Below are 15,837 nucleotides of genomic sequence, written 5' to 3' on the forward strand. Positions count from 1 at the left end.
CAACTACTTCGAAAGCATCGCTTGATGGCTGTGGGCGCGTCGTCACGCACGGCCCAACGAACTCCGGCACGAGAGAGACGGCAGGTTATTCCTCCAGACGACTCAGGGCAATTTTGGGTGACCACATTTCTATCCCTCGATGCCTTTGCCCTCCAGTACTTTTCTTTGGACGATCATTCCTCTACAGAAGAAGAGGGACGAATGTTCCGCGCATTCGACGTCACCATGTGGCCCGGCGTATATGGGATGAGGGCGTTTCCGGAGTCGTTTTCGACCTCCGGTGCGCATACCAATGCTGGCAACAGGAGGACGAAGAGCAGGTTAAACTTGCCTTTGACAATTTGGTCGAGTGGATCGGCGTGCTGGAAGGCCTGCAGGATCCCACCGATCGCTTCATGAATATGGGGAGGTCCCTACTGAATACATTCCGGATGCAACTCACGATGGCATCCGATCCCGGCATCCGGCTTTCCAAACTGCGCGCGCGTGTCTACACCGCTGTTCACCAGACGGACAACTATGCGAAGGCAGTCCAGCCTCTCGTCGATCGGCGAGAAACCCAACGCACTTTGCGATGACAACGATGTCATACCTATGGACACGAGGCATCTAAATCCAACGTGCGCCCCAGAGGGAATTACTCGCGGCGCGGATGGCCGTCAAAAAACGGCAGTGGGGCTGCCGCACGCCGCTCATGAATGCTGGCGACGGCAGTCCCATCCAATCCGCCACCTCCGGCTATTACGCACGGACGTTGCACCGCACCGCCGACGCTCCACCCTATCTCTCAAATCGCCCGACGCAATCGTCGGGAAGGGCAATGGAGCTTATCCTTAAACGACGCTCGACTGTGGTACGACGAATTACCGACATCCCCGCTTTGGGCCAGTTATATGAGGAGAGCAAACGAGGTCGCTCGATAAATGTGTGTGCCGTCAACGTGGGAGCAGAGAATGTCCCTAGCAGGGCAACTTACAACCTTTTACCGCAAGCACGAACGGCCGATGAACGAGGAGAGCCGCGCGGCCTTTTTGATGGCAATCGAAGTGGCGCCATCGACCCGACCGCGGTACGCCAGGATGCTGCGGCCCATGTTGGAAATGAATCGAAGCTTGCTGGACATGATGATTCTGGGGTTACAAAAAGTTGCGGCGCGATCGGAGACGAGGCAGGCGCGGCCCTTGACAGAGGAAGAGATGAATCAAGTTATCCACAGCCAGACCGATTGGAAGGAACGGGTTGTTTTTCGACTTGCGTGGATGACGGCGAGTCGTTGGTCCGACATTGCGGCCTTAACCCCCCAAAATTCTATAATGGAGCCGAACGGGACCTTAATTTTGGGTTGGTCCGTGGCGCCGAAGACGGCGAGGGCGGATCCCCACTGCGCCTCGCGGTTCGTCAGGATACGAGGGCAGGACGCGTTCGACATCATAAAGCTATGCAGGACACTTCAAGAAAACGAAGAGCTCACGAATCTTGCGACCGCCCACGTGGGGCGAGCTCTGGCTCCTTGGAATGCCACGGCGCATTCCATAAAACGCGGTGCGTTGCGGCACGCTTATTTAATCTTGGAGACATACAATTTGGACCCACACGTGATCTCGCAGTTGGCGAAGCACGTCGACCCGTTCGACCTTCCCCAGAACACAGTTCGATATTTGGGGAATTACACCACAATGCTGACCCAGGTGTCGTCACTGGCCGCATTGTTGCGAAGGGAGACACTGCGGAAGGGCAAGAGCCCTGGTTGGGAGTAGAGGAGCGTTTTTTTCTATGATTTTAATCATCATCCTGCTACAATAACAAGACGCGCGACAAGGACGCGTCGGGCCACACCACAAGATGAACGAACCATCCCGCTACAGCAAGTCAACGTGCCCGTATTGAATACCAAAGTGGATTATGAGCCGGTTGGACCCGGCTACCTTGGAGAGGCTCATGCAAGTATGGGGACTCGTCGGGCGGTCCCCTTTCCCTCTGCCCTCCTCCGGCAAGGCGCGCGAAAGCTCACGGAGGATTCCAGTCGCTGACGCGCGATTGCTGAGGGAAGCGGGAATAATCGAGACCGCTTTGTCCACAATAACAGGCGGATAGATAATACCCTTTTTGGTGATGGTGGAGAAAACCGCCGGTTTACGACGACGATGGATCGCGTGGCCACGCGATAAGAACAGAGACGACCCTTACGAGGCTCATGTTCCTCTTCTACACATTTCCCATTATTTGCCGCCTGTGATGGCTGAGGCCGCTTTCTGCCTGGATTTAAAGGCATCCTTTTTTCAGGTATCTTTACCGCGGGAGACTCGGCATCTCTTTTGATGCCGCGTGGAGGACGGCACTCTGGTGGAGCTGACACGGCACCCTATGGGATGCAAGGCCAGCTCACAAATTCTCCAGGTTATTATTACTTCGGCCATTGCGGTGGTGACGACGGTGGTTCACCGCCTCTGGGCCGCACCTCCATTGGTGCGTGTCGACGTATGGATCGATAATATACGCATTGCAGGGTCGATAAGCGATGTGACGTGGTGGGAAGCCCAAGTACTTCGTAATGCGGACAGTTGTCGCGCCACGATAGGGAGGACCGCGAATCGGGCGCCACGCAGTACACCTTCCTGGGGGTGCAGTTTGATCACACTCACCGTGCGGTATCACTGAGTGACAAGTTTTTCCGGTCTTTACGCGCCATGCCGGCGGTCAATTCTTTAATCATCGCGGAAATGGAGGTTGTGGCGTCACGCTTTTTATATGCGGCTGCCATTTTGGGCACGCGTTTATGTGCCTACTACTTTTTCATCAAGGCAGTGCAACGGCGATTATCGGCAGTTAACCAAGGAATTGTGCTGGAGACATCCCCGGCGAACCTTCCGCTGTCAGCGATTGGTTTGGGCGAGAGATTGCGACACATCAATGAAGATAATCGTAAGTGGAGCATCAATCCCACGGAAAAGGCATCGGCCGCCGTCACGGATGCATCGCTCCAGGGATGGGGAGCCGTTTTTATTCCAGACTCCGGCGACGTTATAATTGCCGGAGTAAAATGGGAGAGGAAGCCCTTTCCTATCATGCAGGTCGAGGCGCGCGCGGTACGCTTAGCCTTATCGGTCTTTTCCGCCATCTTGCCATCCACCACTGACGTTTGGGTGGACAACACTTCGCTGCAAGGAGCGGCGAGTAAAGGCAGCTCAAAATCACACACCATGACGTGGGAGCTGCAACGGATACATGAATTTTTAGGCTCTCGCGGAATACAGGCATCCTTTGCTTACGTACGGTCCGCAGAAAACCCCGCAGACGGCATATTACGCGGTCGAGTGTTTACACTTCAGGACTTGGCGAAGGAGTGGAACTTGCGAAGGGTAGCGGCGGTTTCTTGTGGCTGGAGGAGCCCAAAGTCTGCCAGTTCGTAATTAGTAAATAAATAAATAAATATTCCATCGGAATAGAGTGAGCGGGCCACAATTGAGGCTCACGTATGGTATAATATATATATACACTTACTAGATGTTAAACGTTGGGAATGTGGTGAATCCACTCTTATTCCATTTATTCCTTTCTTATTTCTATCTGGTTTGGTTTCTATTATTGATAAACTCATGATCCGGCCAGCGGCCCAGAAGATTATTCTAATTTGTTTATCGATCTATCTTTCTATGTGTACTTATATATTTCCTGTGAAAGGATTCTTTTCTATAGAAATGCCCTTGCGAGCGCCTGCCAATTTTTTTTGCATTGATTACTTCTTCACATTTTGTTTTATTGTTTTTTATGTCTAACTCTGCGGCTGGGTTTTATTACAGGAAAAGAAAAAGGTTCAAACGGATGGAGACCCCTATGGTGGTGCTGCTTTTTGTTGTTTTCGCCCAATAGGCAAATAAAGAAAGAAAATTTGGCTATTACGACAAGGTGCTGATTGAGGTACTGTTTCGTGTGGTTGTTTTTTGCGGTGGTGATGGGGGAGGTGATTGGGGAAATACTGGGCACAAGGTGTGACTTGAAATCCTGAACTGCGTTTTCAGAATGTCTGGATGGTTGTCGCCCTGAGCTATAACAATTTCCTATATTGAAGAATAGTTATTTTTTATTTTTGTGCCTGCGACGTCTTTATGCTAAGCTGAAGTTTCTTTTCTTATTTGCGGGTGTCGATAGGACGGTTTAAAATATCTTTGTTGTTTTTGGGCATGTAGGATGTCTGGTGACTGTGCTTTTTTTGGGGGAGTTTACATGAGAGGAACGGGGATTGAGCAGTGTGGGATATATGTGGTGAGTGCCGCAGGCTTGTTGGTCCGCGATTTGGGTGCCCTCCAAAATTCATTACATTTTGGACTCCTCAACGAACACTTTTATACTTTATGGAATCATGTGCTATTACAAATGACACCCTGGACTGTTGTGTTTCGCCATTCTTTTTTTTTTTTTTTTTTTACGGGATGTATGAGAGCCTTGCATGTTGCGGCGAGAACTGCATTTGTTACTGTGCCATTGTTTTTTTTTTTTTTAATTTTTAGCCATTTTTTACTTTTGTTGCCTATTTTATTTCTGGTCATGTTGAGACTCCTGCGTGCTCCGTGCCTCCACTTCACTCACCAAACGGAGGTGCATGACCATTGCTTGGGAAGGAGTCTTTTTTTGTTCAAATTCACACAGAACCATCATTGGGCACATTTTCTTTTTTACTTCTTTTGCTTTCTTTCAGAAGATGCTCCCTTGGTTTTGCTTCCAACGTGGTATGCGCAGAGTTACACGCATTTTAAAAACCGAAGCCACGAGCCTTTTTTGGAAAAGATGCTTTATCTTGCTTCTAACATTAAATTTGTTGTCCATGTTGATGGTCTTTTTTTTTGGGTTCGAGTCCCTACTTGACGACGATCCTGCGTATGGTTTTGGTGTTGACCCGACCAGGGCGGACTATATCCGCTGCGTCGGGGAAAGGCTTCTGGTGGATCCAACGACACGGCGGCTTGGGGGGAATAACGGGACGGACGTTATCCCTTTGATGGTGGTCCCGCTGATGCTCGATCTGATGGACTTTCGGAGGATGATGTGCAACATCAATGTGCCAATCCGGCTGTTGGTTTTGGTGCAGAACGGGCGGGAGGCGATGCTGTCGTTGTACCTGCAGGAACTCGAGAGGGTCTATGGGTGGTCCGGACGCCTGGTTGTGAGTCGTCACCCGGAAAACATCGGGTACAGCGCTGCCGTGAACATCGGGTTACGACTTGCACTCTCGCTGCCGCGCGAGGAAGTGCCTTTTGTTTTTGTAACAAACAGCGACGTGGAGTTTTCACCCGATCTTCTTCCCAATCTTCTACGCGATGTGCATGAAATGACGAGGCATGATGCCGCTCGCATGGATGAGTTGGCGGCGGAGGTGGCGAATGAGCCGAGCGAGTACAGTCCAGTTTTGCGACGGGGCTTGAGGGTGCTGCGCTCCACGGTGAATGGTAGCCGATTGTCGACGTCTGCGCTGCTGCCTGACCGCATCCGTTATGCCACTGTGAAGGAGCGTGAAAAGGCGTTTTCGAAGCATTACGGGAACTTCTGCGCGTATTACAAAGGCACTTGTTTTACATCTGTTATTTTGACACGCCTGGCGATCAGCACGGTGGGATATTTTGACGAGAACTTTTACCCAGCTTATGTGGAGGATTTCGACTACAGCTTACGCCTCCGTTTGCTTGGATTTCAGGAGCGAAATGTCTTATACGGCAAATTTGTGCATCGCAGCAACTATAATATTCGTCTTTCTAATAAAGTGGAACTACCGGACGCTCTCTGGTACCGTCGCGTCAGGTCTTTGAGTGCGAACGATGCATATGCCATGATGAAGTGGAACCGTCCACGGGCGTGCTGTGGCGGGTACAAGGAGCCATATGACGGCATGGTCCCCCTAGACGTTTGGGTGAAGGATGAGGCACGCATACAACGCATTCGGGCCTACGGGCATGATGAGGAGCAAGGGGTCCCAAAGGTTGAGTACGACAGGACACTTTTGCACCCTGTAAGGACGAAAGGAAGTTGAACTGGGGCCAGTCGCATTTTTTTTGTTTTTATTATTTTATTTTATTTTTTACTTTAATTATTAAAAGTTTTTTTTTCTTATATTTACACAAATGATATTTAAGCGAGTACGCCATGGGTTTTAAAGAGCGCAAGCATATATTTGACATGACAGGGGGAGGGTGCAGCGTCCAAAAGTGGCAGTGTTGCCGAAGGTAGGAGAGGGAGGTAGCAATTAAGAAAAATAAAGATGATGGATGAGGGAGAAATAACAGGGGAGGGAAGCAGAAAACAAGGCAAAAATATTGTGAGCACAACGCTCTTTCTTGCCGTGGGCGTTCGACGCCTCAATTGGCTACTAATTTACCCACTGAAGGTGACACCCGTTTCCGCTGAATATGTTGCGTGCATATCTGTCGGGCTCTTTGTTTATTCTTTTGGTTTGTTTGTCTCCCGCACATTTATTTCTCCGTGCCGCCTGACCCACTCGTTTATTATTTCCCTCTCTATTTTTGTGCGTGCACCGAGAGAAGGGCTCGGGGACATGAAGTACGCTCCCCTTCTGTGACATGCCACCAAAAACAGGAGGAGAAAAAAAAAGAAAAGTGAAGCGGGGAGGGGAACCATCGCCACGCGTCCTTTTCTCCGACAAGACTTCTTGCCACGCCACTGAGGCGCGCCGTGTGCTTCGCGAGGTTCGCTGGACTCGATTGGGGTGCCGTGAGTGATGGTGCGTGTGAGTGTGGCGGATGCGTCCCCCAGGCGTCCCTAGAGGACCCTCTGGCCATTGGGACTGCGTGGAATGCGGGATTCTGCGGGGATATTTGGCCGTTTTGTTTTTATTCTTCCATCCGCCCATCCCAAACCTCAACACGGCGTCTGATCCAACGACTGCGACGGGATCCGTTGCGTATTTCTGAATCTCTCTTGTGTTGCAGCGGGAGGCCTGGTGTGTCCTGCTTGGCAGACACGGTGGACGGGAGTGGGCTGCCTTATCGGGAAAGCGATGGTCACGGCGGAGGGTGTTGCGTACGTCGCAATTTGGCGTGTTTGTGGCGATCCTTGCAGATGATGTGACGGCGCCTCTTTTACTTGCGGGGAGAGAAGCGATGCTCAACGGTGATGCTCACGTTGCGGGTGGAGGTTTCTCTTGCTGTTAGTTTGTGAACGTTTATTTTTTTGCTTTTGTTGGAACACCACAGAGGGCGGTCTCTGCGGACAGCAGAGAATTGCGAGGAGGGGCATCACACGATTTTTGGCGTGATGAGGCGGCTTCTGTGAATTTACGGTGTTTTATTTTTAGGATTGAGAGACTATCCTTTGCTGGAATGTATTGTGGGAGATTATCCGTGTTTTTTTTTCTTAATTAATCCCTTGACATTTGGTGTCTGCCGTGAAACAGATGTTGATGGCCATTTTGTGGCGGTGAGATGCATTTTTATTTCTTTATTTGGCGAGTGTGTGAATTGTTTTGCGTTCTGCCATGCGGCTTGTTGCTGACGGCAAGTGGCCGCAGGGAGACGTTGTGGGCGCCTTTGACACGAGGTGCGATTGAGCAGTCACCTCCTCCGCTCGCCGGTACACGCTGTTGAGGCGGCGTGATGATAATGAAGCGGCCTCTCAGAAAGGTAACAAGAGGGCGTTTTCTGTTCCTGCTGCGGTTCACGAGTGAATCTTCAATCCGTGGGCGGGGTTGGCCTGCGTGCCGTATTTCTTTGAATTCCAAGAGTTTTTTACATCGCCATCCACACGCACATGCACACAACCCCCCTGTTTGCCCTCCTGTGGGCGGGAGACCGGGATGCAAAGGGAAAATGTGGCCCGTGCCAGCATGTGGTAAGGTCTTTCTTGGGAGGGATTGCGACTGTGATTTACGTCCTGGCAGGCAGGAATGGGATGAGAGGGGAGCGGAGGGCGAGTAACAACGGTCCTGTGCGGGGCAATGCGCAGTGAATAGGGCGAAATGATATTTGTGTTGACTTTTCAAAACATTTTTGTCTATTTCTTATGTGGCAATGGAAAGAAACTTTGGGTGATGAGTTGTGGATTATTTGCACATAATTCAGCGTGGCAACACCATTTGCGGGGAAAATGAATGGCATCTGCGTGCAGCTTGTTTTTTGAGCGCGAGATGGTCGGGGAGGTTTTCAACGCCCCGAGAGGCCAGGAGCAAAGAGGCCTGCACTGCTGCAAGCAGAGGGATGCACGCTCCTGTTGGTGGCGTTGCTGTGAAGCCCTGAGGTGCCTGCAGGGAAGTTGTTTTTTCGCCGCCTCATTATTTTGTTGATTGGTGTTTGCCGCGGCCTTTTGAGACGGGGCGTGGGATGGACCGAGAGAGTGAGTGTCGTGTGGCGGTGCTGTGAATTGATGCTACCCACGTTTGTGCACATATTTCCGTTTGTGTCCGCGTCGTTGCTGCGGCAGTGCACCGGGAGCGTGTGACTGATCACTGTATCACTTGCAGACTGTTTTGGCAGGACTTTGAATGGCGTCGCCGAAAAATAAAACTTCGCTTGCATTTGTGTGTGTGTGTGTGTGTGTGTGTGTGTGTATATGTGTGTGTGTGTGTGTATATGTGTGTGTTGGCTTTCGCCGTGTTCCGCCGTGTTGTTGTTGTTGCTGTTTTCTGTGTGCAATTGTTTTCCATGCCGTTCCTTCCGGATTGTCTCGTGTCCCGCACGTTGCATGAGTGATGTGCTCTGCACCCCAGTGACGTGTCTGATGTGCTGCCGCTGTTGTTTTCTTCACCACTTCTTGAACACAGAGACGCTAGGAAAACAAGCGCTACTTGCCACTGTGAAATTCGAAGGCACTGAAAGGACCAACAGCACACACACCGCCCACACAAACATATTTATATGCTCTCACGTGTTGCTGCAGTGAAGGCACCCCGCACACACAGCTGTCGCTGCGTGACCGGATCCAGCGGAAGGAGGAAGGAAGGAGGAGAGAGTGAACTGCAGAGGCCCAACATGTCCCGGCGTGTGTTTACTTCTGCGGTGCTGCTCCTCCTTTTCGTGTTGACGTGCGCCGCTGCGGGGCCTGCGCAGGCCCAAAACTATGGAACGGGAGTGGGCGATTCCTATGGAAGACACAGTTTGGAGCAGTCGCCAAGGGAGTATCCAGTCGCAAACACAGCGGCCGCTGGCCACATTTTCCGCAATCCCCATCTTTTGAATGTGGACGGGATGCTCCTGGCCATTGTTGGAGCTCAGTTCAATGGATCTGTGGGGAGCGGGAGTGCGTCCATGCAGTTGATGGCACGGATCAGCAATGATGGTGGGAGGACGTGGCGGCCGTACGCGGGGCCAGAAGATCTTGACGTTTTTGCTGCACGCCTTCACCAGATGTTGTTTACCACGCCTTTCAGACTCCTCGGACCGCTTTTTGCTTTTGTGGAGGGCTACGACTTACGGAACGGGGCCAGGATTCGGTTTGCCGATGAGTGGGGAGGAAGTGGTGTGGAGTCTGTTATTTATTTTCTGGACACAAGGCCTAGACGAAGCGGAGATTTTTCGATGAATTCCGTCTCTATGAGCATTCGCCTTCCTTATTCCTATAAATCCGACGAATTGATTGGCTTCCTCAACGATGCCAGTACTCCCATCACGAAAATGACGGATGGCACGCTCGTGTTTCCCGTGCAGTTTCTGACAATGGGAGGGAACACTGCGTCCACAATCATGTACATGAATCCCGGTCAACAGCACTGGACCCTTGCGAAAAGCGCGACACATGCAGGCTGCACCAACCTCAGTATCCTTGAATGGGAGGCTGGAAAAATCATCATGATCACCTCATGTAAGTACGGCCGCCGAAGGGTGTACGAGTCGACTGACAAGGGGAACACGTGGACGGAGGCTCTGGGGACGCTCTCGCGCGTGTGGAGCAACTCATTGGCAGGTCTTGGACTCCACATTCAGAGTGGACTCATCACTGCAACTATTGGCGGAAAGAAGGTGATCCTCCTCACCCAGCTGGAATATTCCAGACACGACGGAAAGAACGAGATTCTTCTGTGGCTAACGGACACCAACCGCATTTACCAGGTTGGCCTGTTACCCACTGGGAGTAGCGCAACCTCCAGCTCCCTGTTGTACGCGAATGATAAGCTGTATTGTTTGTACGAGGCCGGTGTTGGAAGCAGCTCCGGAGCCTTCTTCCTGGATCTGACGTCCGAGCTGCACTGGATAAGGCATGCGCTGGATACTTGGGCCGCGAAGGACAATGCCTTGAGACAATGCGGCTTAATGGCCTCGGGCGCCGCGCTGTCAAGAGGGAACTGTTCTGTTCCTATCCCCACGACTGGGCTTGTGGGCCATTTGGCAAATAATTCTCGTTTGGGCGAGTGGGAAGACGAGTACCTCGGGGTGAATGCTGTTGTGAGGGGTGCGGCGAAAAAGGCTCCCAGTGGGTGGACGTTTGAAGGGCAAGGCGCGGGGGCCGAGTGGCCTGTGTGCAAGCAGTGGCCGACCAGACCGCTCCACTTTGCAAACTATGGGTTTACTCTTGCGGCAACGGTGTCGATCCACGAGGTGCCGAAGGGCATCACTCCCCTGATGGGCCTGAAGAGAATGAGGACGACAACACTCCGGGGACTGTCGTACGATAATAATATGGAGTGGAGCGTGGTGCACGGGCCGTATCCAAGGAATTTAACCAAATAGGAGCTGAACAAAACGTATCACGTGGTGCTCAAAATGCATGACGGTGTGGGCTCCGTGTACGTTGACGGGAAATCCCTGTTGAATTTGACCCTGCCTCGTCCTTCTGATGAATTAATGGACGCGGTCTCACACTTTTACTTTGGCGCGTACAATGAGCAGTTGCACAGCGTAAAAATTCATGCGACGGTGGCAAACGTCTTTCTGTACAACCGCCCGTTGAATGAAACTGAGATTGACGCCCTCAACGCGAACAAAGTTTCTCTTCCATTTACGGAAAAGAAGCCGGCGAAAGCGTCGACAGCTACTTCCCCGTCCGTTGAACCCTTGGCCACTCCGGTAGCCAAAAATAAGCAGGCAACTGCGTCAGCGCCCACTACTGTCGCACCACAGCCGACGGAACAAGTAACCTCGAACGGGAGCAGTGGTGCGAGCGGTGGCGGCGCATTCACACCAGCGGTGTCCAATACCACGGCACCCACAGCAGAGGAGAGGAGCGCAGACCAGTCGGCATCTGCTACATCTTCAAGTGCCGCCAGCTCGGAGGATGGCGCCTCCTTGTCTGATGATGCACAAACGGTGGGGACAGAAGTTGCCGATAACAAGCAGGGAGATCAACCAACCCAAGCCTCTGTGGGCATCTCCGACGCAGCAAATGGCGCAGCAAATCCAAAATCACATACCGCTGAAAGCAAGGGCAAGAAGAGCCCGCAGTAGCAACTGAGGGGGGCGTGAGCACTGGTGAGAATGAGGGGACGGCGGGAGGAGCTGATGGGCAAGAGGAAGATATCCAGCCACAGGATGGGGAAGCAAAGGCTGCGGCACTCGGCCTCGCACTAAAAAGCAGTCTCGGAAATTCGTCGCAGCGGGATGACAGCTTTGCTGGCACCATGCGTGAGAGCAGGGTGCTGCTGCCGCTGCTGCTTCTGCTGGGACTCTGGGGGTTTGCGGCTCTGTGAGGAGTGTGCGGCCTCAGTGTGGGACAATTGCGCCCTCCCTCACACCGACACCATCCGGTAATGAATTGCTCTTTGCAAAGAACAATTCTTTTTTTTTTTGTTTGTTTTTTCTTTTCCCCTTTTTTTGCTTGATGATTTAGGGCAACCACTATGGAAGTTTTTTTTCATTTTTAATGGTTTAATTTGTTTAAATTTTTAATTGTTTTTTCTCATAATCCCCCATAACTTCTTTTTTTTTGCTTTTGGGGCAATTACTATGGACCTCTTTTTCTTTTCTACTCTTACTTTTGTTAATTGTTTCTTCTGCACTCTTCCTGCGAGGGGTGCCGTGTGTTTCCCGCCCAACTGCTCCACCCGCACACCCACCGACACGCTCATGACGACGGCCCTGTGCGCCTCGCCTGCTGCACGCATGAGGAGGGGCGGCGACGAACGGCGCGCTGAGGGAGCCGTGACGTGTGGGCGTGCGACGAGGGCCTGTGGGGAGGAGCACACATTTCTTTCCCTCTTGTTTTGTTTTTTTTGCGGCCAGGGCGGGCAGACACCCGCAGCGCCACACACATAGCCACACCCTGCCGCCATGTTTTTCTTTAATGATTTGTTTGTTTTGCATGCGAATTTCTTTTATGGCCTGTCTTGTGAGCATTTCTCTCCCCTTTGATGATTTTTTTTTCTTTTGCTGCGCTCACCCTTCCGATGGAGAGACGCGACTGCCGTCATGTCTGCGTGCTTCTCTCAGTCTCCGCACACACGAGTGACTGTGCTCTGCAGGCCCCACTCACGCGCCGATGAGAGGGCTGAGGGGAGCAGCAACACGCAGATGACCCCATGAAATATAAAAGATGTGCGGACACACAGAGGGTCAGACGGTTGAAAGACACGTAACCATTTAATTTTCCTTTGCGGGCAAAATATACAAAGACTTTGTTGGGCGCACACGGTAACCAGCTGAATTTTTTTTTTGTGTGGCTTTTCTTTTTCTTTTTTTCTTTTATTTAAATGGAACAGTAATGGAGGACGATTTTTGTTCAAATTGTATGAGGTGATTTATATAATTTGGAGGGGAAAGTTTCTCTTAAAATTTAAACAAATTTTGTGTGGTTTGCCACTGCTTGGGCTGCAGTGCAATCCCGGGTTTGAGCAGCCTTTGCATTCTTCTTTTTTTCCGCCATGCACCTCTGCTGTGCATTTTTGTTTGTGCGTCCTTTCGGTTGCTTTGCTCATCTTTGATTTTTTATTCTTCTTGTTTTTTCTTTTTTCTTGCGTGGCGGTGGGCGCACACAGCCACACGCGCAGGACATACATATTGCAGTGCAGGTGGATTATTCTTTGGTACTCGGTGCTGGCGGTTGCGTTTGGGTGTTTGCTTTCGCGGCCATGAATGGATGGAGGGAGCGCTGGGATTGCTTTTACCTGCGAGTCTGGGGGCGCCACGTTGTGACTGCATGGAGTGATGCGCCGCATTCCATTGAGGGGGGGACGGCAGTGGAATTTTGGGTACCGCGACGTGGATGGATGAGGAATCGCTTCTGCGTGTGGCTCTTTGGGTGATTGCTTGCTCCGTGTGCGTTGTGTTTGTTGGCTGCGGGGCTGTGGCCGTATGCCGTTGGCCGTGGGATTGAGCTGGTGTCGGTGGCGGTGTGTCTCTTCTCCTCCCCGTCCATTGGTGTGCGCACTGCGCGGTGGTGTGTCTGCTGTGGAAGGTCGCATCCTCTTCCTTGTGCGCGCACCGACAGCGCCGCGACGATTTTTTTTTTTTGTGTGCTTGCCCGCATTGTTGTGCGCTTGGCTGTTTTCTTGTTGTTGTGTTGTGTTCTAACCAGAGGCAGGAATGAAACTGACGGTTCTGTCGGCATGTCTCCCTTCCTCCTCCTTTCCGAAGAGTATGACGGCCGAAGATTTGGATAAAGTGCTCTGTGCACCCCTGTTTTTTTTGGTCATGGCGGCTGCAGTGGGAGTTTGCGGCTGCGTGCTCGTCGCACGTGCCGCATCTTCCGCTGTTGCTCCCTCGCTCTGTGTTGGTGGGGGAGTGGGCGAGCGACGGCGTTGGTGGAGTTGCGCCCCAGTGGGGAGGGAAGGCACCGACCGCTGCTGACGGCGACGGTCTTTGCTGCAGGCGATCTGAGGGGATGTCGTTACCGGTGTCACATCCAACCGAGATGGATGAGGGCCGCACCTTTTCTCTCTACCTTCCCTCCGTTCCCCAGTCTCCTGCAGACTGACGAACTGCAGGGCAGCGTCGTGATTACAAACCGGACGTATATGAGTAAACAGGCCGCACAATCGATGTGGACCCTTGTCCCCCGTGTCTGAATGCTGTCACCGCGCTTCTTCATCCTTCCTTCTTGTGTGTGCCGTGTGCGCGTATGGTGCCGCTGTTTCTTGTGCGATGCCGACCCACGTGAGCGAAAAACGACGCCTTGACTGCTGGCAACTGACGCACTCACCACCCCTTTTCCGCGTCACCATTTTATTCTCGGACGCGCTCGATGGCTGCCGGTTGCAACGATGCCGCGTGTGTGTGTCTCGGCTCTTGTGTGTCTTTCAGGGCATCCGGACTGCTCTGTCGTAGAAACATTTGGTTGCAAGAGCGGTGCCAGTGGTCATGTGTCTTTTGCTTGGATTGCACCACTCTGCATGGTGGTTGTGTGGAGCTGCGCGGGCGGTGGGAGGGCGATGGTGTTACTGATTTGATTGCGTCTGCGCGGCTTTGTGTCAGTGGCCGTGGTGGGGATCGTCTGTGGTTGGATGCTTCTGTGTGTCACTGTGTTTAGTTACTCTTGTTGCTGCCTCTGCCCTCTTCTTCTCTTCCTTTTTTGACCAAGCATTTAGAGCTATTTTGGCTTGACCAGCACAACTATCGTTTTAAGGTGTTAGGGTTTACTCGCAGTATTAGGATTATTAGTGGTATAGCGATCTATCGGAATTGTGTCTCTGTATTTGCCATCTGTAGGAAGGGATTTGCGAAGCGAGAGGATTGGTCGACGGGGCGAGCGTGACACACCACGACAGCCCTGTTGGTACCTGTTTGGGTTGGTGGATGTGGTCTGCGGTGGGTGCGTGTCCGCGCAGCCGGCACCGTGTGCGGCGCAGGGCCATTACGGCACCGTGTGCGGCGCTGCTCTTTGTGTTGGTGCTGTTTGCTGCGGCGGCGTGGATGACTGCTGTGCATGCGGTGGTGTTGCGACTGCGGGGCGGTACGGTGGACAGAGCCATCACGGTTGGCCGCGCCGTGGACACGGTGCTGATGGACGGCGTGTACATAACGAACGGCGTGGCTGTGGTGTTCGACGTTGCGGCGATGCTTCCCGGCGCGCTGCGCATCGAATTGAGGAACTGCGTGTGCGACGGCGGTGCGCAGATCTACGTGCGGGGCTACAGCGGCGAGCCGGCGAGTGACCGGAGCCTGGAGGTGAGCGTGAGCGGGCTGTCTGGGAGCTACTGCTCGCTTGTGTTTGTGCACAACCTGCCGGCACACACGAACGTGACGGTCCGTGACTCGACGATTGTGACGACGGGGCCGATGCGCTATTCCCAGCTGAGCGGGCTGACGGACGCGGTGGCGTCGCCGCTTGTGCTGCACGCGACGTCGCTGTTGCAGTCGCAGCTGCGTGTGAGCAACACTGTGCTGAGGTCGTCGCGGGCGGGCGGGTCGGCGGTGCACGTTGGCGGCGGTGTGGACCTGCTATCGAGCGCGGTGGTGCTTGACGGCGTGTCGCTGGAGGCCTCGGGCGGTCCTACCGCGTCCGCGATGCATGTAACTTCCTCGTCGCGTCTCAGTCTGCGGACACACTCGGTTTTCTCCGTGACGAACGTGTCGGTTGTGAGCAGCGGCGGCGGCATTGTGCTTGGAGAGCACCTTGCGGTGTCCGATTCGGTGCTGCGCTTTGTGGGCGTCGAGGGGTCTGTTGCGTCGTCACTGGTGCACTGCGACGGTGGGACAATCGGTGGCGGCGGGTGGCTGGACCTGCACGACGTGTGGGCGGTGGGCGAGGCGTCGTCGGTGGCGTCGCTGTCGGGGGTGACGCTGAGCGGCGGCACCGTGTCGATTGCGCGCTGCGCTGCCACCGGCGCTACGCTTGTCTCCGGGCTGGCGATCACGAGCGGCGTCGTGTCGGTGCAGTGCAACCGTGCCGGCGGCCGGGTGCTGCAGAGCAGCGGCGACTATCGCTTGGCCGGCCTGCCCTCCGTGAGCGTGGTGCCGTGCGACGGCT

General features: G+C 53.1%; 2 protein-coding genes, 1 non-coding gene and 2 pseudogenes across 3 annotated transcripts, besides 13 other annotated features; all 5 read left to right on the top strand.

The window, feature by feature from the left end:
• Positions 1-3,626: part of a mobile genetic element that runs on past the window's edge.
• Positions 1-11,019: part of a sequence feature (areas not merged during assembly with more than two copies in the genome that could not be assigned to a particular haplotype) that runs on past the window's edge.
• Positions 3,363-3,626: a mobile genetic element.
• Positions 4,486-4,507: a sequence feature (AT_rich).
• Tc00.1047053506183.70 (beta galactofuranosyl glycosyltransferase, putative) lies at positions 4,730-6,022 on the top strand (the record flags this gene model as incomplete). The annotated part of the gene is made up of 1 exon (XM_809503.1): positions 4,730-6,022. The coding sequence occupies one exon, from the start codon at positions 4,730-4,732 to the stop codon at positions 6,020-6,022; it is 1,293 nt and encodes a 430-aa protein (XP_814596.1).
• Positions 6,039-6,108: a sequence feature (T-rich).
• On the top strand, positions 6,251-6,568 carry Tc00.1047053506183.80 (uncharacterized protein; the record flags this gene model as incomplete). The annotated part of the gene is made up of 1 exon (XM_809504.1): positions 6,251-6,568. The coding sequence occupies one exon, from the start codon at positions 6,251-6,253 to the stop codon at positions 6,566-6,568; it is 318 nt and encodes a 105-aa protein (XP_814597.1).
• Positions 8,521-8,583: a microsatellite.
• On the top strand, positions 8,859-11,624 carry Tc00.1047053506183.90 (annotated as a pseudogene).
• Positions 11,020-11,558: a sequence feature (haploid, Esmeraldo-like haplotype).
• Positions 11,559-13,199: a sequence feature (heterozygous, Esmeraldo-like haplotype).
• Positions 11,571-11,596: a microsatellite.
• Positions 11,709-11,749: a sequence feature (T-rich).
• Positions 12,577-12,620: a sequence feature (T-rich).
• Positions 13,200-13,552: a sequence feature (haploid, Esmeraldo-like haplotype).
• Positions 13,553-15,837: a sequence feature (heterozygous, non-Esmeraldo-like haplotype).
• Positions 13,990-14,062, top strand: Tc00.1047053506183.100. Its single transcript, XR_008255329.1, has one exon. It is a non-coding gene; the product is annotated as a C/D small nucleolar RNA (snoRNA), TB8C3C3 (small nucleolar RNA).
• Positions 14,598-15,837, top strand: Tc00.1047053506183.109 (annotated as a pseudogene).

The sequence above is a fragment of the Trypanosoma cruzi genome, genomic scaffold (genome assembly GCF_000209065.1).
Source record: "Trypanosoma cruzi strain CL Brener 1047053516307 genomic scaffold, whole genome shotgun sequence".
NCBI lineage: Eukaryota > Euglenozoa > Kinetoplastea > Trypanosomatida > Trypanosomatidae > Trypanosoma > Trypanosoma cruzi.